At 39.1% G+C, this 24,801-nt stretch overlaps 1 protein-coding gene across 1 annotated transcript in view; it reads right to left on the bottom strand.

Annotated features, from left to right (window-relative positions):
- Positions 1-5,004: 5,004 nt before the first annotated feature.
- Positions 5,005-24,801, bottom strand: part of RHBDD1 (rhomboid domain containing 1) — a 28,113-nt gene continuing 8,316 nt past the window's right edge. The window contains exons 3-7 of the mRNA XM_044432835.1: positions 24,561-24,693; positions 21,340-21,428; positions 19,608-19,661; positions 17,004-17,123; positions 5,005-7,180 (exon numbers count right to left, since the gene is read on the bottom strand). Coding sequence (XP_044288770.1) covers positions 7,140-7,180; positions 17,004-17,123; positions 19,608-19,661; positions 21,340-21,428; positions 24,561-24,693 — 437 coding nt within the window. The 3' untranslated portion in view covers positions 5,005-7,139. The remainder of the gene's footprint in view (positions 7,181-17,003; positions 17,124-19,607; positions 19,662-21,339; positions 21,429-24,560; positions 24,694-24,801) is intronic.

The following is a 24,801-nucleotide window of genomic DNA, read 5'->3' as shown; positions in this document are numbered from 1 at the left end:
TGCTTGAGGGATAGATGATGGACATGCCTGACACTTTGTAATTGGTCTGCTCACTTCACTTGTCCTCTCCCAACTGGGTCAAGGGACTTCTCCTCAATTGCCTCCTCCTGCAGTTCTGAAACAAATCCTTTTCACACTGTGCCTGAGAATCTTCACTAGTTAACCTGGAAACTGCCAAGTCTTCTGTCTACCTTTGTCCTTCCACTTCATCCTCAAAACTTGGGCAAATCTAAGCAGATTATAATGTGAGAGAGCTGGAGCCCCTCTCTACAATGTGCATGGGGGTTAGCTAGACATTGCACAGAACTGACCGATCAACAGTATCACTAGTAAAAATGACAAGTCACATCAATATAATTCCTCCCCATTTGTTCAGATAATAGACTGTCATATTGTCTGTGACAACCTGAACATGATGGCCTGAGAGTGGTCTCAAAATCCTGAAGTGCCTTGCAGACTGTGAGGCTTTCCAGAAAATGTATATGTTTGGATTTGCTGTCCAAATACCTTGTACTGGCAGGGTCCTGCAGTGCACTATTCAGCCAAGCATAGAGATGTCAGTAGTAAGGACCTTAATTGGTTTCAAGCAGTGTAATGGAGTACCCTGTTGAAGATTGGCAGGTCATGTCCACCACTAGAAAGAAAACTCTGGAGGGAAAATGCAGGAGTGTCTGATAGGCATTGATGTCAGTATCAAAGGAATGAATAACCATGAGTTCTGGAAGAGACTCAAGAATAGGGAAATTAGCTGCTGCCATAAGCCCTAGCAGTCTCTGGATGGCATAGGTCATCATGGTGAAGGCTCCAGAAATTTCCTGTGCTGCATTTTGTCGCAACCCACAGCAAAATTCAGGCCAAGCCAACATATTGGAGGATTTGGGTTGGCATCAACATCTGTTTTTCCTGAAGGACATGGAAACCAAGGTCATCTCTCAGCTTGGGAGGGGTCCTTATTGCATGTTGGAGTTCACCTGGATTGCACGTGCTGTAATCACCCACTTGTCCAAGTATGAAAAGGCTTGGATCATTCATTCATTCTCTATACTGCTTGATAGCTGAAGTTTTCTGGGTGGTTTAAAACAATACATAAAATACAATACACAATACAGGTAATAATCACAGTATCTTGGGTCCAAAGCATATGAAGGAGAGTGCAGACTATGACCATATACTTTGTGAACAGTTGTGGCACCATTAGGCACCAAGGAACTTGAAACGGCAAAGCCATCGATCTGACAATGAAACGAGGATGTCTCTGGCATCTGTGTTTGATTCTTATATGAAAGTATGCATCCTTGATATTGACTGAAGTAAACCAACCTCTTATTCGTAGTAAAGGAAAAATTGGTGCCGATGTAACCATCCAGAACTTCCTTGGTATAATGTAGAAATGGTTGTCACTGAAATCCAGGATTGGTTGGAGCCATTCATCCTTTTCTGGTATCATGAAATTTTGGCGCTAGAAACCATGGTGGATCTGATGAGCGGAGAGAGTGCTTGATTGCCTCCTCCAGGAAGGAATTTATCTCCACTTTGAAATTCAGTGATGGTGCAGTAATTGAAATGCTGCCTAAAGGAGGGAAGGTGCAGAACTCAATCTTGAGGCAAAAATATATTTTTGAATACAAAATATTTTACTGATCCCTTGATGTTGTTTTTTTAACAGGCTAAGGGCAGCATGTGTTAGGAATAATGCAATGTAAGAGGATGAGTCAGTAAGGGTAGCTTTGCATATCTTTCACCAATATGGAACCTCTCGCCCCTGACCCATTCTACTGAGATGAAATATGTGAAGTAGGTGGGGTTGTGGTTCCTTTTCAATCTCTTGTAGATAGGTTTTCAAAATCTTATGATACCTAAAATGTTGTTGTACCTCACATCACTAAGCATAGTGGAAAGCACCATGCAGAGTAAAGAGATGCAAGTGAACATGCAGTTACACTGTGCAGAAATTCCTTTTGGATTCTTCTGGGTAAATTTTCTTTCCCCTTTGTTTCTGCAAATGGGGATTATGAGAGAGTACACACTTTAAATAAATGCACAAACAGGGAGGAATGGACTCAGGCATACTAGTTTTGGAGTGATGCCAAGACTCCTACACTTTTTATTAATTGCTTGACCAGCAGCAGGAATTGGTTCAACCCACAGGACCACTATTCTTATTTTTTTATTACTGCTTTATATTTATAGCCCACCTGTCTTCCATTCGCAAGGAACCCAAGGTGGCTTACACAGTTGTCCTCCTGTCCACGGTATCCTCACAAGAGTAACCTTGTGCTGAGAGTCTGTGACTGGCACAAAGCCACCTAGAGAAACCACCATGGTTGACTGGGGACTAGGGGACTAGAACCTGGATCTTCCAGGTCCCAGTCCAGTGCTCTAACCACCGTGCTGCACTGGCTCTCTATATTTTCCTATTAACAGTTCTTAACATTTGCATTCTACAAGACCCTTGTTAGCAGAATACTAATCTACAAACAGAACTCTAAAGTGAGTGAGTTTCCACAAAATTGTCATGAGGAAAAAAACAGTTGTTCATCTCTTGCCTTCAATAGGGAAGATGATGAATTCTTCACACTCGGCCTTCTGAATGTTACAGATAGAAGCATGCCAGAGACCTTGGGGCTAACAAACAGCACAGGAAAAACTACAGATTATGTATTTTGTTTTCATACAAAATAAAATGAGCATGGATGTCTGCGCATTCCTAACTTCTTGTGCTTTGACAGTTTAGTCTGGCTTTATATGCCAATTTGCTGTGCTGTCATGACAAATGGGCTGTTACCATGGTAACTTTCACAATCAGTGTTTACATTATCATTGAAACACTATCCTCCACTTTAAAGGAACAACATGTCATACTACATTTTAAAAATGCAATGTTACCTAGTAAATGGAGGGGCACCCATACCATCCATGAGTACCATTCTCTCCTATTATGCCTGTTTTTGCTCCAAACTAATCAGTCTTTCATTCTCACTTGAGGATCAAAAGGTGATTTTAAAAAAGTGTTTGCCTCAATGCTGCACAAGGGATACAGACCAACCATTAAGAATCTGAAAATATGATTTTGGCTATTTCCAAGTGTTTGTAACAAACACAGAATCTAGGATACCTATAGCCAAAAAAATACTAATTCCAGAATTTGGCAATGCTCTTTTGACAGTGGGTCTGTGTGTTGCTATTGGCAACCTAATGTACATATACACATTGTAAGCTAGTGCAGAAAGTCTCAGAACAAGGTACCCAGAGCAAAGCCTCAAATAATATTCTGGATATTCAAATACTTCAGTGGAGGTTAAAGGAGGTTTTAAATACTTCTGAGAGCCACCAGATGCAGGCCACTGCGCAGCTCTAGGTCACCTGTTTTTCCCCCCTCAGGCTACAGCTGAGATTATTGTAATGAGAAAAATCTCCCAGACCTTGTATGGAAAGGTCTGTTGGTCCTCCCTCTAGAGGGTATAGTTTTAGATTTGCTCCAGAATCTTTCAGGCAGAGCACAGTAAGAAGCCACAGTGTTAACTAGGGCCATGTTTTTTCATGCCAGTTTTCTGTGGCCTGTGTGGAACTGTCTGGAATAATTTCTAGTGGTATGCACTAAGATCTAACACTGAAATCTAAGCACAGGTGCCATAGCTGACATGCACACACTAGTCTCATCTAGTGGCAATTCTGATGTATGCTGAAAAGAAGAGGAGACACAGCAGTCACTCCAGAATAATCCAAAGGCACCAGAGCAGTGTGGATTAGACAAACCAACCTCTCATGGCTTAGCAACAGAAATGGCACAGACTGGCTAATGCCAAGGCTCATAGGCTGAGGGACTGATGGTGCCGACAGGGCTTCCTTGGCATATTGTTCAGGTGTGAGGGTGGTAAACTGCAAAGACCAATCTTAACCTACAGTCCAATAACTGAAGTCCAAGGAGTTCATCCACACAAGGCGAATAGCATTTTGGCTTTCACTTTGGTACACAATACAAACACATATACTAAATGAAGGAAGGAACGAGAGCAGTATGATCCTTTTACTTCTTGATATTCCGCAGTTTTTGATACCATTGTCCATGGTATCCTCCTGGATGGCCTCCATGAATGAATTTTAGGCACTATTCTACAGTGATTCAACTGAACTTGCAGGGAAGGGTTCAGAGAATAGCAGTCAATGACTGTACCTCGGCCCCATGACAGCTAAAGTGAGGACGACCACAGGGGATCACATTGTCCCCAGTGGTAATACCTACTGAAGCCACTGGGAGAGGCTGTCAGTAGGATTGTGGCAAAGTGCCACCACTGTGCTGATATGCAAATTTACTTCTCTGTGACATCTGAAGCTTGCATGCTTTGAACTGGTGCCTACATGCAATTTCAGCTTGGATGAGCTAAATCCCAGTAAGAGTGAGGCACTATGGGTTGGCAGTTCCGATATCTAGGAACTGGACTGCTTGCTTATCATTGATGGGGTTGCACTTCCTCTGAGGGAGCAGGTATGTAGTCTGGGAGTACTCCATGATCTGCAGGCTCAGGAGATTTAACGAATTCGGTCAGGGTTAGGGTCACTGCAATACTATTGTCATAACAAACACTAAACAAGTTGGAACTAGGATATCTAGCAGACCCCCTTTCCAGACATCACTGACGATCAGCAGACCAAGTCTTGCTGATATCTCTATAATTAATGTGATGTCACCATATCTCATATTCAACAGTGGGTTTTTTTCAGTAGTGGAACCCATCCTCTAGAAACCCTCCTTGTGCAGTCTTGAAGTCAGAAAATGATACATGTTTCAAATGCCTCCTAAAAACCCCCACTTACTTACCTACGCTTTCCTTGGCTTATAAACTAAATTAACAATGCTGCTTCATCTTTTACTGCTTATGTACTGCTCTGTATTCTCACTGCTGACATTATTTTTAAATATTTGTTTTTTAAATCTAATTTGAATGTTTTAATGTGAAACACCTAGAGATTTCATTTTAGTAGCATGCAAATATCACATATAAATAATTTTTAACTTTTGTTTTATTACCTCCCTAGACCTTAAGGAATGACATAGCCAATGTCCCAGTTAGAAAAGCTAACAAAAACTTTTGAGGCACAAAAACATCCTTAATGAGTGTAATTATTCTGTATTTCAAATAGAATGCTATTTAATACACATACCACGATTACTGAGGACAAGGTACTTTTAAACTGGGATGTTTCATGGATATTGATAAACAGCTAAAATTCTACTTCCTAGAAACACACCAAAGTATCAAATTATTTATGAGAAGGTTTTTAAAAAGAATCTTTTTACTAAAAAGATATATTACTAAAAATAGAAAGCACCTGGTTCTATTCAAGTATTCATTTTAGAACATTAAAAATTAGTAGGGGAAAAACTGATTAATGCAAGTGCAAAACACAGTCAGAATCTGGTCACAAACTAGACATTCAATGCACCTTTCCCATTCATGCTACTGCAGCTTTGAAGGTGCAATTTTCATCAATACCACAGCAGAGAACAAAGGGTTAAATTCACCATTAAATTTGCTATAATTTCAGTGTTTACTAACTAGTCAGCACCTGCTACTTGCACTTTTTAAGATGTGCATATTCGATATGTGGATGCATTTACTGCCATACCTGGTTTGGCTCAAAGAGTGAGATGGGAAAAACAAACAGCTAGCAGCATGAAGAACTATCTGCTCTTAAGAATACACAAGAGTGCAAAATTTGTATATCTGCTTCACCATGTGATATTTAAGGCAGATCAAAAACAGCTTTGTATTACTATGGACAGCATCAGTTTTCCTAAGGTAGGCAGGTTGCAAATCTGCCACAGACTCAAGAGGTTCAAAACACAATGCTATTAATTGTCTGAAATCACAAAGTTTAGGCTTCTCAGCACTTGAAAAGCCCCAAATTATCTTGAATTTTGCTGCTCCTGAGATAAAATTGAGAAAGGAAATTGCAAATGCAAAACTGAAGACTAGCCAAACAATATCCTGTTCATGCTGAATGTCTGAGGATCTGATGAAATCCAGAAGACAAACAGATTACGTCAACTATACTTCTGCCACATTAACACCAGCTGTTTCTTATGATACCATGTGCATATGTATGTGTGTGCATATTTATGTACAGATAGAAAGATGCATAAATCAACTCTTAAACATTCGCAATAGTTTTTATGCAATATAATCAAAATGTGTTTCAAATGAGAGATAAAAGATCAAAGGTAGCATAAGTTTCCCTACTTGGACTTGTTTATAGTTTAATAATACAAAGTTCAGGGCTCCTGGTGTACAAAGAGGATGAAGTACTGTTGCTGCATATTTGCGTGCATACACACACATACACATACACACACACAATGACTATTACTTTATTGCCAAATTAAAAAAAAGGAAAGATAAAAGAAATGTTGCCAGCCCAGAGCTAAAGTGAAGCAAAACTCTACACAAAGTGACAATGGACCTTTCCAGCTACCAACTCTAAAGATGGCAAGCCAGAGCCAATAAAAATGGTCACTTAGAATTAAACTACATCTAGAACTTACTATCACATCCTGTTGCCCTAAATCTCAAAGAAAACTCTTGCAAAGTTCAGATGAATTTTTACATTGCTTTTCTGCTTGATATGCATTAAGGAGGAATATTAGTTGCATAGGAAAGCACCATAGTCTCAACAATAAATACTTATATATTTAAGATCCCAGAGGAAAAGTGAAATCACTGACCATGTGTTTAAGCTTCATGATTCAACATGTTTTGAGGTTGTATTAAAGTGTAAGGGCTGACAATGCAAATTTCCTGAGACTTGCCAAAATGAATAGAAGTTGCACAAATCTGCCTCAAAACTGTCCTAGAATATCAAATCCTTTAAGGGTTTTCAGCAACCCTTTTCAAGTTTGAAGTGCTATACACAAAAAAATTACAAATTCTCTATGCACTTTGTTAGAAGGCTTGAAGAAAACCATCTGTTCTGAAATTTTAAACTACTTAAAATCAGAAGCTACAACCAATGTTTTGGCACTCGTGCAGCTCTTCATATATTTTAGGTTAGTCTCAAGAATGTTACCACCTCTCAAATCAATTAAATCTTTGCCTTCTAATTCCCTCAGTTGATGGTTCTTCTTGTGGAAGCCAGAAGCATTAAGATCTCCACTCATTAAGGTAATGTCTTGTTCTGCCACCTGCAATGAGAAGCAAACAACAATTAATGTAATACTTTACAACAAAGCAGATGTCCAAAGACTTTTAACATTATATCAGATCCAAATCTATTTTTGTGGCTAATATTATATGCTGACCTTTACAGCAAGTTTAACTTTGAATCAAAGCAGTCTTGACTGTCTGCAGTTTGCTGTTGCTATGACCCCCCCCACACACACAATTTCTTACACTGAAAATACGTACATCAACTTTAACTTCCCTACTTTGACCATAATCCAATCAGGTATGAATATGCACACTCCTGTATCTCATTCTCTGCCAATGTTCTCTTTCTGTGTAATAGAAAAGTCAACCCCCAAATATTTTATCTTGGGGGGAGAAAGCAAGTGCCCTCTTTCAAAAGCAATTTCTTCTATTGGTACAAGGAACTTCCATTGGAACATTTAAAGCTGCATTTGTGGTCAAAATGGGCTGACTAGAAATTAGAACGGTTTTTGTTCAGTTTTGGAAAAAGGAACAAACAGGAACTGTTGGCAAGCATAATGTAGTAGCACACATCCCTGAAGCAGTATAAACTGTAGCCATCACCCAAAGACGTTATGTGTAGAAAAGTGGGGCTTAGTGGTTAAGCACGGTTTATTTGGAGTGGGCTTCTGAGTGGTGATGGGGACCTGTATTTGGTACCTTTGAATTCCCTAGCTTGAGATTTGCTGATGGTCAATAGCTTAGGTGGCGTTAAAAAGAACGAAACAAATCTGTAGAAAATGCAGTTAATAGGAAAAAGAGGTCTGACAGGTAAAAGAAAATTCCTTGGTCAAAAGCAGCACTACCCTGAATAGTAGATTCTGGAGACAAAAGGTCAAGGAGAGCTGCTATCTTTATGCACTGCTTCAGCCTCCCAGAAGCATCTAGCCAGCCACTATTGCAAATGCAGGCGTGAACTGGGTGCTCCTTTAGCCTGATCCAGTAGGGAAATTTTTATGCTTGTTGGCACATCTCTTTTACAGCTGAAGAGGCAGGAAGCTTTTTAAATGGAGCAGTGGCTGTAAGGAACTGAAGGAGCAAAAACATGAAGCAGAGCTCTAGTTGCAAACACTATTAATAGAGATACACAGAAATCACTTCTTTGGATAATGGCTGGATAGACTTGAGGGCCACCAACCCCAATATATTAGAATGCAAGCAAGGAGAGAGATGAACAACAGTTATTGTGTGCCCCAATCTCTTGGGGTTCCTTTTTTAACTCAAAAACCTGAAAATGCTCAAAATAAACACTCTGTTTCCTGTTTATCTGCTCATTCCCAGGCTGAGAATGAGAAGTTAGCAGTGCCAGGTTGAGTGTCTATGTTGTCTTTGTCCTAATTACAAATAGGATGTGTTTTAGTTGCTTGTTTGACATCAAGTTACTGTGATGTCAAACTCAGGCACCTCTATAGTTTTTGTATGCCTGACAGTTTTCAAAGATGTTATATCTAATGGGTTCTCTGAAGTGTTATTTTATGGTCTTTTAAAATGGGAAGTTACTAGTGATAATCAATTATAATATTTACTCTCTGTATTATCAGCTTCACTCTGGTACTGACTGAGCAAGAACATCAAAATAACCTCTAAAAAACTTATCCCTAGTGTAAGGATGCTAATAAATTTTTCAGAAGCACTCTGGTTTCTCACAATAGAGTGCATTGTGCTTGGAATAAATTAAAAAAGCAAGACATCCAAACTATCCTGCATTTTGGTGTATCTAAGAGTTTTCTATTGCCCCTAAATAATCAAGGATTAACAGTCACTGTTCCAATGAATAAGATGAACTGAGCCCCCAGTTGATGCTTCAGATCTCCCAGCAGAGGGCACCAGAGGCTCACAGGCAACACCTTAAAAGGAAAGTAGGACAAACCCCAGTCAACAAAGCATTCCGCATAGTAAGCAGAATTAGGGTTATTTTGAAACAGATGGGCTCTACAGAAGCTGCAGTACTGAATATTACAGAGTTGTTTATTGTCTGGCTGGTCTGAAACCTAGGGATTATTTGCCTGCATCTAGCACTTTCTGTGTCACATTGGGTTTCATCTAAAGCAGAATAAAGTGAAAGCCCACTGAGATATATAGATATACATTTTTTTGTACTAATCCATGGCTGAATTCAGAACTTAAACTTGCTATTGTGTGGTCTATTCAGCACAGGATTGTTTTTCTGGAAAGATCAGTAGCATAACCAAAATCCTAACCCTGAGCATAATGGCTAGATAACAGATTTAGTCAGCTGGGAAGAGCACAGAAATACTACTTACTTGTTGTTTGTTTTGAAATGAATCATATTTACAACTTTGTTACTTGTTTGGAAAGTTTCACTTTAACATAGTACACTCAACAACAAAAAAGGCATTTTCTTGGACTTTTAAGGACTTTATGGAATAGTCATAGTGTAGAACCTGTTTATCAAGGACACAGTTCTACTGGTTGCACCTTCATAAGCCCCCATGTCAGGGGTTTACAGGCATCCTATGCAGAGTGAGAAGAGCAGTAGAGGAGATCTTCATCCTGTAATTTTGCTAGATTTGCTTTTTTCCCCCCATCTAGGGAGAAAGATTTTTGGAGCGGGAGGGAATAAGACTGGTGAGGCCTCTGGATGATTTGTACCCTAGCCTCCCCAGGTCTCCTCCCCTCTCCCTGAAATGCCCCCTTTTACTCCTCACTGAAGTAATGCTCTTTCCTTTACACAAGAGAGGCAGCTGGCCCAGTTACTTGCATGCCATCTGCAAGGGAGAAGGAGGTCAGAGCTCCAGTTCTCAGCTTGAAGGTCAGAGTGTTATCTCCAACTTCAGAGTTGGGAGCTTGAACCATTGTATGGCCTGATTAAGGGCCATAGGATTTCTCCCTGAACCTTAAAGCAATCAGCATCTCTCCCTGTCATGAATGGGAAGAGAATATTTGACTGAATTTAAGGGATGCAGTTAACATATGCCAGGGATGAACATAAAGAACACACAACTAATCAACTATAGATGTAACTTCTGAAGACTGATTTGAAGCCACAAAAACACAAAAGTGGTGAACAGCTACAGTGGCTTGCTAAACACTACTGGCTCATTTTCCTAATTATCCTTGCTAGGCATGCATTGCTGTTACATCCAAACCCAGTGAGAGTGGCTTGTTGGGGTGGTTAATTAACAACCCAGAACCCATGAAGTGTAGTTTGTTAAGCACCTAAACAAGTCTCCTTAGCTAGGTTCAGAAGACACAAGACTGCACTGAGGGCATGAACTGGCAATCTGGAATTTAGTCTAGTTTCTCTTCTCTTCCCCCATTGCCATCCATTCCTACCCTTTGGCAGTGTGGTGAGGCCATTATGGGAAAAGGAAGGCCAGCTTGCCTGTAGCTCCCATATCCCATCCAGTTTAGTAATGCTAATTCAGGAATCTACCAAGTGCCAGGGATACAAAAATCCAATGCTTTGAGGTTTCAATCTGATTCTCACAATGGGATTCTTTAGAAACCTCAAAAACGAAGCCACTGATTGCTAGACAAATGTAAATTATTTTATCTAACATATCTTCCCTCTCATTAATTAGTCTATTCAGAATGATGGACAAATGCTTATCTTTTTGGCAGAGAAGTTCTATGGTATTGACAATGTCCTGGAAAGTAACTCCGTGATTTCTTATTATTTCTTTAAATTCATGCTGTTTGCTGGGGCCACGAATAGGGATGCTAGAAGTCTTTGACCTAAGAAGCATTTCACATTTTAGCATAGCAGTAATGAACCTACAATCCACCAGATGTTGCTAGACTACAACATTCATCATTCCTGACCATTTGCCATAGTGGTTGGGGCTGATGGAAGGTGCAATTCAGCATTTGAAAAACTCTAGGTTCCCTATCTCTAAAATCATAAAACTCATAGCAGATCTGAGCAAGGTTCCATTTTTTCCCAGTATTCTGTCTACACAGTGGTGAACTAGATGCTATGGAAATCCAGAAGGAATGCAAGAGCATCTTCCTGCTTGAACTCTAATCCCACTTCTTAGAGTCATCAGGAACTAGGTAGTCCTATGGAAAGTTATAGCAATCTTTGTTCTAGATCTTCCCCTTTGTTGTTACTAACTAAACAAGCAAGAAAGAACCTAAACCCCACAAAGTCATCGTATGACTGGAAAAGGATGAACCCAGGAAAATCCTGACAGCTAAACATAAGCTTTATTGCTGTTATTTTCATATTCAATTCTTTGCTTGTATATGAAAATCCAAACCAACTATTTTAGGCATCATTTAAAACCTACAATAGATGCTGAGTTATAAATTCAGGCTAGAAGCAAGCACTGGAAGTAAACAAATATTTTCTTTTGGTAACAAAAAAATTAAACACAAAAATCTGAAAAAAGGTCTACCTAGGAAGTTTTCCTTCATTTGTCAACAGCTTACTTTATTGCTATGTGTGTTTTATTATGGAAATATCTAACCAAGCACTTTCAGAGTCCAAAGAAAAGTGACCTTTGGAGGTCTCTTATGAGCATACCCGTAAACGGTAAGAGCAATTACTATCTGCATGAAAATATCAATTCAGAATATTAAAATTTACCTGTGTAAAACCGATAAAGAAGTAGGGCAAACATTCTCTTTGAACATGTGACTGAGATATGAATATAATTTCATATTTTATTGGAGGACAACCAGCATTTCCTACTTTTTATCAAGTGGATTAATAATCTATTTGAGTAACATCTGATCTGGCACCAAACATTAGCTTCATGTTTGGCTTTAATTCACCACAGATGACAGACTGTTTCTTCCCTAACAACACTGTTCAGTCTTGCCAATTATGTTGTAATGCCAGGACACTATTTCATGTGCGCCCAAAGTTCACAAAGAGCTTCTGAGTCCAGTATATGCATTATCTAGCAGTCTTTCTACTTGCAGTGTGGTTGCTTTGTTTTTCCACACACAGAACAGCAATGCTGCATTGTAACACTCCATAGGAGACCCAGTTTCACTAGATGCGAGTGAAAAAAGAACTTTTACCACAAAAATACAACAGCCATTTCAAATACACATGAAACAAGGATACAAAGTCAGGGAAAGAACTTTGCTGTACATATGACCCTTCCATTTCTTTCCTTACCAATTTCAACATCACTATGACTTTCATCCCAAAGAATGAAAATAAAGGATTAGCATAGGGATACTATCCCAGTGTATCTCTGCTGGTGGTTTTCAAGCAAAAACATGCTTCTGCGCCATGCAGAGTCCTCTTTTGGAAGGCGTAGGGAGTAAGGGCAAATGTACTGCCCAGACATTATCCGGGCATGTGGATCAGTGATTTCTTTCCACCACTACACATGTCAAAAAGGAAGGTTTCCAGTGGCATGGTGAGCAGCCTACAGGAAACAGCTACCATGGGGAACATTTTATATAGGCAACCATTCCATGTCCATGGGCCCCTTGTTTCCTCTGTGGATGCTCTCTGAAGAAAAACTCTCCCTCTTGAAGTGTAAACTGTAAGCATGTCAAGAGGAAAGCACTACAGGGGCAATTACATAGAGTGCAGTCTGTGTGGGGCAAGGAAAGTTCAAAGAGACTTCGAGGATGAGCAAACGGTTCCCAAGATCTTCAGAGAATACTAAATGAGGAATCTCTGAATTACTAGCTCTAATAAACAACTACAGTGACAGAATTACATATATAAATGGTAGCCTGCATAAGCCAGAAGTGCAAAAAGGCACACTGTAAAACTGTTCATGTCATGCAAAGAATCATTTTCTCTGTCTCACTACACTCAACACAATCCCTAAAATTAACACTGATTCAGCATCAGTAGTTCTGAGTATACAAACTCTCTCTTGCTCTGTGTTTGTGCAAAATGACACTTACTGCAGAGGGGAAAGGCCCCTTAATAGTCCTGCCCTCCATTATAGCTTCTTCCTAAATCCAAAACAATACAATCAACTGCAAGATTGACACAAGCAGCTTCTGGTCTCATCAGTAGTGAAGCTTATATTTAGCTTGCACAGAACTTACACTATAGTTTGCTCTAAAGAGAGGGAGGGGAGCGATTCCCATAATCTTTGAGTATGATGGATGTTTGTGCAAAAATGTAACTCATCACAGACATCATCTAAGACGCATTCATAGCAGCCACACCAAAACCTACTCAGTGGAGTGTCAGCGCTAAGCACATTCTTTGGGACTATTTTTGGATTTCCCAGCTAAAAGCATGATGGAAACCTGCAAAACTGGTTTGACCTGAGACAATGGTGGACAAATTAGTGTACCATGGGCAATGACTGCTCTGCAACATTATAATAATTTCCATGTTTTTGAAAAGCTATTATTTGTATACAGTTACCGTGTGAATAAATGTATTACAGCTCAGGCCTGGAAACTGCTCTGGCAAATACTAAGACAAAAGTTTAACTGCATACAAACAAAATGCCTACATCCATAAGCTATGCTTATTCTATGGCTTTTATTCCAAATTTGAGAGAAACATTTAGATTTTCTATGGATGTTATTAAGTATTGCCATGTTATGACTTCCAACATTCACCACCATTAGCAGTCAAATCCTGTACACTTTTGCTGAGAAAAGTCAGGTCTATGCTACTAGGAGCATGGTAGTGTACCTGTTTTTTAATGAAAGGCAAGTGTAAAGATTTCAAAACTAATGGGCCAAGAACATTAAGAATTCAGGGCTGAGATCATTAATTGCTGGACAAAGCATGTGAACAGGCACAAATTATATCAAATTATAGTTTCATCTGATACAATCTTTGAGAAGATTTTAAAAGACCTAATAACATCAGAGCACTGAATTTTATTCGCTTGTCCTGAGACAAACTCCTGAGAGTTCATATTTTCTAACTTGTGAGTCTATGCGAGGAGGATATAATTCCAATAGCCTCTAATTCAATTTTGATGGAAAAGTAACATTATCATACTACCTAGGCGTGCTGAACAGCTTCTCCTCCAGAAGTCTCCTATCTCCAAACTTCAGAAGACACAACTCTCCATTTTCCCAAGCCCATTCTCCTTTTCTGAAGAAGTAGGCTGCCAAACACTGAACAGTACACCCGTGAGTAATTTACTTACACCACCAAATTAGCCAGCACAGTGATGTTACCTGCAATAAACCCTTCTGGGCTGGGGATCCTCTACCATGTAAACAGTTCCAGCTCAGACCAATACCTCATCATTAACACCTGGCTTAGACAATTATATTAGGCAGTCAAAACAGTGAGGTCATGTTTTTCAGTACTTCACTGATCTTCCAAGATGACCCACAGTCATAAATAATCAGCTCACTTATGTTAGTATTTAGGCATATTTAAGAAGTCCACATCAATCAGCTAATTATGGTTTGGGTGAGAAATCTTTAAAAAAAAAAAAAACATAGTCCAGCAGTGTCAGGCATGATCAAGTATTACTTACTGCTTTCTACATACTGTATGTGTGCTACTAATCCTAAAAGTCATACATTGTTAAAGCACATTAGCACCTATGTGGCATGAAGAATCATTTCAGGAACTGTTAGAAGTATCCATTAGAATATGTATATGTTGGGAATGCAATGTAATTTAATGGGTCTTACAGACTTGTGTCTGCAACATTTGTGTCATGTTCTGTGAGACTCTATCAGTGTGACATCATTTCTTTCATTAGTGATTTCAATGTGTATTATTAGTAACTCTATTTACCAACTTTTTGTGGTAATTTTTGGGTGGGAAGTAAACACCACAGCTGTGGCTTTGTAAACAAAAGCCAATCATAAGCTACTCCATTTTATGGGACACAAAATAATAAACATCCAGTTATTTAAAACCATTACTGAACATGATATAAGAGGCAGTGCTTGGCAGTCTCTGCAACCTGCCTAAGAACTGGAGGATATTTGCATTTTTAAAATGCTTGTGTTCTAATAGGCTGTAAGCTACAAAGACACTACAAAGCTGCTGAAACAGTATGGACTCAATATGTGCAAGACAGATTTACAAGTATGAATCAGATCTAGTTATTTAAGATGGATAGTTTTCAAATGGCCAAAGATAGGGCCTCTTCTATGTTGACATCCATAATATGGAACTTCTTTTCCAGCTATATTTACCTGGCATCACTACCAAGATTGTTATCTTTAAAATACCAAGTTTAAATCGTCCTGTTCTTCTGAGCCTTTGTTAGCAAGTATTATGGATCTGCTTATGATTTCATCTCTCTATTTGAGTTGTAGGTTGTATTGTTTTAAGCTTCCTTTAACATGTATGTTAAAAGATTTATTTTAAGTTGCCTTGAAGGCCAATCTTAGAAGAAAGGTGTGTTAGATGTTTAAAACCGTAAGCCATCCTGAGGCTATGCAAAGGATGGGATAGAAATGTTTTAAACAAACAGACAAACAAACCTCTCTAGAAATGAAAGCCAATCTAGAGAGCCAGGGTGGTGTGGTAGTTTTAGTGTTGGACCATTTTAACAATCAGATTTTAAGGGTAAAGCAAAACATACTCACAGAGTCTATCTAAAAGAAAATGTTGCTTCCATCTCACTCAACAACCCTGACTCCTGCTGATTTTTAGGGGAGGGGTTAGCTTTCTGATCACTAAAATAAAACCACAAAATCACAAAAATAAAATAACTGAGTGAATTGGGGCTGAGAGAAGGAAAATTAAGGAATTTAGTTTCTTGAGGAAAAAAGGCGGGATAAATGTAATAAATAAATACATGTTTTCCTTAGCCTAACAATCCTTATGACCAAGCACTATCCTTAGAGACGGAAGACCTCAAAATTCCCCGAATGATCATTTTAGTGATTTACAACACAAAAAATCATATTTTGAGATTTTTTTGTATTTAGGACCCAATTGTTAATTTAAGTTCAGGGCCCCTTATTTTCACATATGTTGTCCTAGTGTGTCTTTCAGGTAGGATTCCCAAAACTACCCAACTGTTTCAAGATACTGTTGCACCAGCCAACAGTCCTTCCATCGCTGAAAGTATGTTTTAAAGAATTGTGATAAATATTAGGAAGGAGGTCTCATACAAGGAGCAATTTAACATTTACCAGCAGGCAAAAATGCCAACAAAAACCTTACATTACATTCAACAGCAGCAGTGATGTATATCCATATTTTGTTTGCTTAGTTGGGATCAGTTCTTCCTAACATGTGAAAAATATTTGGCTCCAACAATCTTCTGCTTCAATGACCTACATTCCTTTTGTAAAAAATGGGGCTGCATAAACTTAGTTTCCCTCCAAAAATTGGGTACCAGGGAGGATGTTACTTTGCCCTAGGATATGGAATTCAGTACTGGGCTGACTGGGGGAGGTGGAGGTGGAAGGGGGGACAGGGCTCCTGCCAAAACAAGTTTAGCTAGGAAAATATTCTCAACAAGCCCCACCAGCCCAGAATCAGTATGTATGATGCATAGAGACCACAAAGAAGCATAGGTGTCATTAACAAACCACCCCAAGCCCTAGAAGAAGTCATGGGTGTCAGGGTTGTTTGTGATTGTGTGAACTCAAGTCTCTGTATAGACACCAAGTTCTCTAAAGATGAAGCAACATACCAGTTGCTGTTAAGGGTGTACAACTATGCCATTCATGTTTGATATTTTTAGTGCTTTTCCTCATAACAAGAACAATATTAAATTGAATCTTGAAAGTAATCAGGTCAGGAATTTTCTGGTATCAGCTACAAAGAAATGTAAACTTGGAAAATGACAGGAAAAAAAATGCTAAAAAAAGGAAAATGCTAAAGGTTTTCCTTCATTTTATTTCAAATGTCACCCTAAAAATATGATCAATTATGCATCAACATGCAATGCACCTTCCAGAAATTCCTCTGCAAGAGTAGAATCTTACCTCTGTCATTCAGGCTGTTTATTACTGCCCTCCTAAGCTGTTCTTCTTCACTTAGTCCACCAGTGAACAAGTTGTAGTCTCTTTGAGGATAGAACTGGTAGCCTGAATAGCTAAAATTCTCTGTATAAGTAAGAGAAAATAAAATCAATATATGGATAATGAAAATGATTACAAGAATCCTGCACACTTCTTTTTAAAGAAACCCTTTTTTCTGTTGGATGCTGCTGCATTTGAGTAGCAAATTGTGTTGTAGGTTATGCTGCACAAACATTGGTTTACCCATGTGGAATGTTGTGAGTGCTAGTGTGGAACACTGTTGGCTATATGAAAATATGAATATATATCTTACATATGAAATGTGCACAAACAGGTAGGAGAAGGTGACTTTTGTGCGCCTGGACAAGCATCCTGTGCAGTTCTTTCCTATTAACTATTTAGAGGTGTGTGAAGATGGTTGACTTCAGTCCTTGCCCCATTGCCTTTCTTTACCAATAGCTGATCAATGGAATTCTAGCTTCTGTTGTTCAGCTGCTGTGTGTGCTCACCTTCATCATGGCCTGTATGAATATTTTATTTGCTCTTTTAGTAGGGGTCATCTTGCATTGTGGGGTGCCTTTAGTACCTCAGACATACATTCTTTATCCTAGTCCTAAAGACTCTTTCTTTTACAATGTTCTCATAGAGTGCCTGGTCTAAAATGTTCTCTTTTAAAAAAATAAAAGAAAAATGCCTGGGGTAACAAAGTCACTCCAGAAACTCCGTAAGAATAGCTGGGTGTGGTGAATTTGTGACCTCGGGCCCTGAAAAAAGGCACAAAGCAAGTATCTTCTTAGAATCTTAGGTTTAAAATTAGACTAAGGTAAAACCTAATGCAAATAGATTGAAAAGCCATTTTTAAAAAAAGAAATTGTATCCCAAACCATAGTTATGCAGAGAAAAGTAAATGAGCATGCTATTACTATGCAGATTTTCTTAGATTGCATAGTCTCAAGAATTAAAACATAAATTGCACATGCTTGCTGATAGCTGAAAGCCACCCTTTATACTGATTGTGAGCGAAAATTCTAACCAGAACAAAGGTTTTTAAGCCTTTCCTTTTTATAGCCTCAGATACTTTCTCCTGATATTGCCAAGTCACTCCAGAAGTATCACCTATGCTTAAAACAAACCACAACATACCATCTTCTGGTAAGTTGGACAACAGCTCTTAAGAGGTATGTACTCCTGTAGAACACAATTCCCACTCATGAGAGAAAGCCAACCAGCCCTAATGCATCAAGTAATCAAAGAAGGAAATTTGGCATTTGTCACATATTTCCCTAAAAATTATTTAACATAAAAAGTTCTTATAACAAATTATAAACATCACTATCCTACATATTTACTCAAATGAAGCCCCCATTGTGTAAGTTTGCATATCATCCTAAGTCACCCTAAAGATAAGCCTTTGTGCGTTTATTCACTTGATAACCCACATTATTCCTGACAATTGGTGGCACTGTGGCTTATGGTAAATTGTTTCCTGCTCAGTCTTCCCACTCTCTCCTGGCACATATCCCAGATATCCTTTGCAACAGAAAGCCTTGTTTCCTTATTTCCTACATTACCAGCCTTTCTGCAATTGGTCTATTGAGGTTGCCAGCTCATGAGGAAAACTAACCCCATTCCCTACATCAGATCACCAGATATCATCATCATCATCATCATCATCATCATCATCATCATCATCATCATTATATGCATGCATGCATGCTCTTATGAATGCAGTACTGCACAAACTTTATTTATTCAGGGTTTGTGTAATTGTGTAGCAGCTCTGTCTGCTGTTCAGTCCAGCACACTGATACCAAAACTGTTAACTTTGTGCTCCAGTTCCATGCTTGCCTAGCTAGCTAGCACCCTTCTTTAAAAGGCTATTTCATGTACCACTCGCCCATACTTCTTTTTCTCATTGTTGCTTCTCTCAACTAGTCTCCAAGCAAGCAGGCAGGAAGGCAGGCAGGCAGGCAGGCAGGCTGGCTGTCTGGTATACTGATGGCTTATAAAGCAGTTACAAGGATTAGGACAAATGAAAATTTCAGTGTAAAGTTACATAAATTCATGACAGGGGGATACAGCAGGAAGGAAATTACACAAATTTAATAGTTGCGGGCTGTGTACTTGGACAAAGGCAAAACTTTTTTCAATGAAAAGGCTAAGAATGTGTTCAGGACTCTGGTGAGCTTCATTCTTGATTTAGGAGCATGAGGTGGAAAGCAAGGACAAGAGAGAAGAGAGGATGGCACTGGCACTAGTGAGATTACAAAGAGCAGCAGGGGATTTCACAACTCTTGTCAGGTAGCTCTAGAGCTATTCCTGACAACCTACAATGAAGCTGTCATGCCAGATTCAGTCTGTCTACCCAGAACAACCCAACAATAAAAAGCTTTGTTTATGGAAAATAACTATCATGAAAAAGCTGTTCTGCATTTGTACAGCACACGCCACCCTGAAATAATCCATGGTGACTACCCATTACTGCTTACAATGTCATGCAATGTAGGCCACTATGTCTCATAGGGACTACTATCAGGTAAATGTGCATAGGACTGTAACCTTACTTACCTGGATTGTAGCCATTTCTGTGTTCTGAAAATCTGGTTGGAGAGATAAAGCCACCTAGCAAGAATGCAATTAATATTTAAAAACATTCAAAAGATGAACTTGTTCTTTATTTTAGAACAGAATCATGTATCTAAAATATATTTGTTGTGATTCTTCTATCCTGGTAATGCATGTATTTATTTTTTACCATTTTCTTTTTTACAAGTTGTATAGTGATAATGAAGATGAAGACAAAGGGAACAGGAATACTGAATGAGATTAAAAAATGACCTAGTACTTTTTGTACATCCCAAAACAGACCTCTTTCTTGCTAACAGCCTGGAGGCTGAGTTTCAGTGGCTGAAGCAGGTAGGGAAGTCTTAAACACTCTTTCTTGACTCTAGCCTTGAACAGCACTTTGGGCTGTCAGGAGAGAGGTTTCCTTGCTAGTCACCCTCACATTCAGAGCTTTCTTCCAGGGACTGTCTTGTTAAAATCTCCTACCGGTCACAGATTTCCTTCATGGAATTTGGAATCTGTTAGTTCTCAAGTTTCTTCCCTTTGACCTGCTGGCTATTTTGCTTATTTCCTTTAGAAATTGTTGTTTGGGAGATATTTCAACTTCAACAATCTCCAGATGGCTGAGAAAATATAGTGTCCTAGCTTATCAATCTTTGGAGAAGGTGGCAAAGGAGTAGCAAAGTAGCTGCTTTCTGAGGTTAAACAACTTTAGAGAAGATACAAGACAGCCACAGTACTCCCTTTGAATAATTTTGTTAAGTTCTTAAAAGTTGATGTCTTCTTTGAAGATGCTATATTTGGAAGAAAGGTGCCACTGGTTAAGTTTTCCATAGCAAAATCTTTTCTGTTCTAGTCGAAGTCCCAGTTGCTGGGAATAAGCATGATATACTTGCTTCCATGCTAGTATATAATGCTCCATAGTTAAGTCTTAGATAATCATGTTCTTTTGAAGATTTGCTGGACTGTACAGGTTGTTCTAGAGATGCCAGTGTCAGTCTGGGAAGACAGTATGATCACTCTACCTTCTGTTGTTGTTGTTATGTGGCATGAAATTATCTGTGACTTATGGAGACCCTAAGAATGAGCGCAAAAGGATTGAGGCCTTTGAATTGTGGTGCTGGAGGAGACTCCTGCGAGTCCCTTGGACTGCAAGGCGATCAAACCAGTCAGTCCTAGGGGAGATCAACCCTGACTGCTCTTTAGAAGGCCAGATCCTGAAGATGAAACTCAAATACTTTGGCCACCTAATGAGAAGGAAGGACTCCCTGGAGAAGAACCTAATGCTGGGAACAATAGATGGCAAAAGAAGAAGGGGACGGCAGAGGATGAGGTGGCTAGATGGAGTCACTGAGGTGGTTGGTGTGAGCTTGGGTGGACTCCGGGAGATGGTGGAGGACAGGAAGGCCTGGAGGAGTGTTGTCCATGGGGTCGTGATGAGTCGGACACGACTTCACAACTAACAACAACAACAACAAAGAATGAATGCCCTCTGTTCAGAAAATGTTCTGTTCTTGACAGCCCTGCTCAGCTCTTGTAAACTCAGCCACCTGCTCCTGGGGAGGATTAAATGCTACCCAATTCTGATTGCTGTCCAGATGGAGGGGCAACCCAAACGTATAAAACATGTTTTAAAATATAAAGAACAGGAATTCACTGAGAGAAAATTCCCTTTCAATTCAAAATTGCACTGAAGTGCAGGTTCCCAGTAAGTACCAGGCTTATCATTCTGTACCTGCACATGCTTTCATGATCATCTTCAGGGGTCCCATGGTGTACATTAGTCCAACAAGAATACCTGCCAGATGTCCTGCAAAAGAAGTCCTAAAAAGAAAGCAATACTTTGTGAGATATTGTAATGTTTCTTATTAGATTGCTGCCTTTGTTCTACTTGATGCATTTTAAAAGTTTAACATAAGCAAAAGGAACAGTGTGAATTTCAGTGCAACCAAAAAAGTGGGAGAATAACAGTGATCTTAAAAAATGGGGCGGTATTTATAGATTTAGTATTGAATAGGGCTCCTGACATTATCTTGCACAGTTAAAACATAGAGAGAATTCATTTTCTAGATGCTAACACAGAAAAATCATATAAAAAAGACAGAGAAAGGGATGAATGAAAACCTGTCTGTATAAGGACTTTCAGACCCACTTACTCCCTGACTGGTGTCTCAAAATTTCCAGAACCAAGAAGACTGAAGCTTGATACAAAGTAGTTAAAACTATTTTAAGCAGAAAAGGCTAGCTAGACATCATATATATTTCATTCTAATCAACTAAAAGTTAAAAACCTGAAAGAATGAAACTGAAAATTTATTCTCAAATTGCAAGCTGACTATTCTCTAACTTAATTTCGAGTAACAAATTTTAGAGAAATATAGACATCCTGAGGTAACAGCATTATAGTAATAGAATCCTGTAATTTTCATGGCACCTGAGACTGTAATGAAGTATACAGGAACCTTGAAAATGGGAAAATTATGAATCTTAAGGATCTGGTCTCTGAGACACTGCTGTTTTAGTGATCTAGATGCCAATCAGGAAGGAACAAAAGTCTCACAAAGTGCAAGAATTATGACCTGGCTTGCACAGGGATAATTGGGCAAGAGAGAATGCACTGTCTCCTGAACATCCACCATATCCACTGTTACTCAACAACCAACAATGGGCCTGTTCCTAAGTTGCTGAACATTATATGTGCTGAAGAGAACCTGAAGTGCTGAATAGTTTAGGGACTGAATAACACAGCACTGGCCCATGACTTTTTATAGGGTTGTTGCTTAAAAAGGGAAATGGAGAGATGAGGGAAGCAACATGCTCACAATCTCCTATATGTGCACCACAGCCCATGGAGGTTTAAGCCCTGACATGTTATTACATGTCAACTGGCTCACCATGTCATTATTTTATCTCCTTTTTACCGAGAGGTCAGACTAAATAAAGCATTCTTAAGACTAAAGAAGTAGAAAGAGAGGAGTGGCAAATTTATAGACAGAATAAGTCTACCAATCTTCAAGACAAGAAAAGGCAAAGCTAAATTGCATGTTAAGGTTTATTTAGAAATAAAATGATAACAGAGAGAGCCAATTGCACTTTTATGTTCTTTACTGCTAAACTAAAACATTAGAAACTAGACAGTGTAGTAATAGAGTCGAGACAGCATTTGAATGCAAATGGGCCCAAATTAAACAACAAAAAACCCTGTTGATTTAAAGCTGTACAGTACAAAACCTCTAATGCTTCTTTCTATTAGCAAGTGTCCCCATTTCCAGCTCTTGAATAAATCTGAAGCATTGTATAAGAATGTATCAGCAAAATTTGACTAAAGAAGAAATAGCTAAAGAAACTGGCTTTCTGCATTATATGTATGAATGTTTCTTCATTCATAACCAGGAGTTTTGAAAATCACCAAGAAAATTTGTGAATCTCTAAAAATTAAGTTATTCCCACTGCACAAGTGGGAAAATGTACAGGTACCACTTTCATAAATAATGATTTTTTTTTCTTGCCCTGTAAAACTTGTGAAAGTATATATAAGCTAATTTTGACCCATCTGGGACTCTCCAGACACTGTTTTGTTTGTATTTCTAAAAATATAAAAAATAAAAGATTTCAGATAACCCCAAAATCAGTGGGGGGCAGTAGCCACACTGGAGGATTGCACCCCGGTAAAGTTCTGACAAGTCATGCTGAACAACCATTAACAGACCTCCTACAAAGTCTAGTTTGTCAAACCTTTTATAAATCCTTGAAATTGTCAACAAACAAGTGGTTAGGTGATGATCTGCTACATATTGTTTACATGGACTTTCAAAACAAAATCCTTGGTCACAGATTCTTGGACAAACATAGTATCTATGGGATAAGCAGATAGGTTGTCTTGTATATCAGTTGAAGCGTCCATACTAAGACTAGGAATGTGTGAAGAATCTGTTTGGGGTGGAAATCCATCAGATCCCTGGGCTTGGCTTCCTGGACTCTGGTTCTTTTTGCAGCAAACTAGAGTCCAAGTTCCTGGTGAATGCACCCAGCATTCATGGGATGCTTGCCAAGAATTGAGCCCCATGTGCTGTGTAGCAGTACCTCTTTGCCCTGTGTGTTGCTGCCACCACCACCACCAGCAGCAGTGAATGGAAAAGTTGGTTGCCTGACATGCCAGCTCACAGCATCACTCTTCCTCATCCTGAAGCCACTCCTGATGGAGAATTTGCTGGTTGCACAACCAGGAGTCTGTGAGCATTTGCAGACTTCCTCTTGCCTCACATTGCTTTGCAGGGCTGGGCCAAGTGTAAAAGGAAATCTGTGGATGCTAGAGGGATGGCTTGCAAAAGGGTTCATCGCACCTGAAGCAAGACCTCTCCTTTTTACTTGATCATGAACTGGGGTTTGGATGAGCAGGGAGGCAGTTATTTAAGGTGATGCAACAAAACAGATTGGAAAGAGCTGTAAAAGGATTTTTCCACACTGATGAATGGGCATTAAGATGGCATGTATGGTACAATATAAGTAACGTTCAAGTGATGCAGAGTTAGCTAACCCCCTCCCACTTTAAATATACAATGATGGGGTCTGAGTTACAGACTACTGAGTTACAGTTACTGTGACTGATCAGAAAAAGAGTTGCAAGGTTGTGGTGTACAGCTCAGTGAAAGTGTTGACTGAGTGGCACTGTTTACATATAATGGCAGTAAACCTTGGGTTTATTAACCCAGGATTCACTGTGGTGTGTGCTGGGTACCACCACAGTATTGTGACTCTTAATTTCTAAATTTATTGTTATTATAAGGTATTTGCCCCTTCATTATGTTATGTGCACTGTCCCTTATTGATGGACAATTTTGACATTATAAAAGAAATTAAACAAATAAAACCAGGAGAATGCAGACCCGTTGTTGACATATCGTACTCAATATCATACAGATTAGGTTATGTTATAAACACGCCTGAGCAACTTACCCTGGGTTCAGAAAATGAATTGCTACAAGTTCAACCCAACAAGCAAATTTATTGGACACATTCACTCCCAGGATGTTGCTGGATCCGCCAGGATGATAATAGTTGTTAAGAACTTTCAAAGCAAATAACACTCCTAAATCAGAACAAAACAGAAACATCAGGAACACTTGTCAAATAATAAGAAACACAAAGAACACACATCCTTCTGTGCATTATGAGCTATCTTCACACTCCAAATTGG

This window comes from Varanus komodoensis, unplaced genomic scaffold, assembly GCF_004798865.1.
Source record: "Varanus komodoensis strain SLA01 unplaced genomic scaffold, ASM479886v1 scaffold25, whole genome shotgun sequence".
In the NCBI taxonomy this organism is placed as follows: domain Eukaryota; kingdom Metazoa; phylum Chordata; class Lepidosauria; order Squamata; family Varanidae; genus Varanus; species Varanus komodoensis.
The sequence above is the reverse complement of the archived record's forward strand: the minus strand, read 5'-3'. Positions and strand labels throughout refer to the sequence as shown.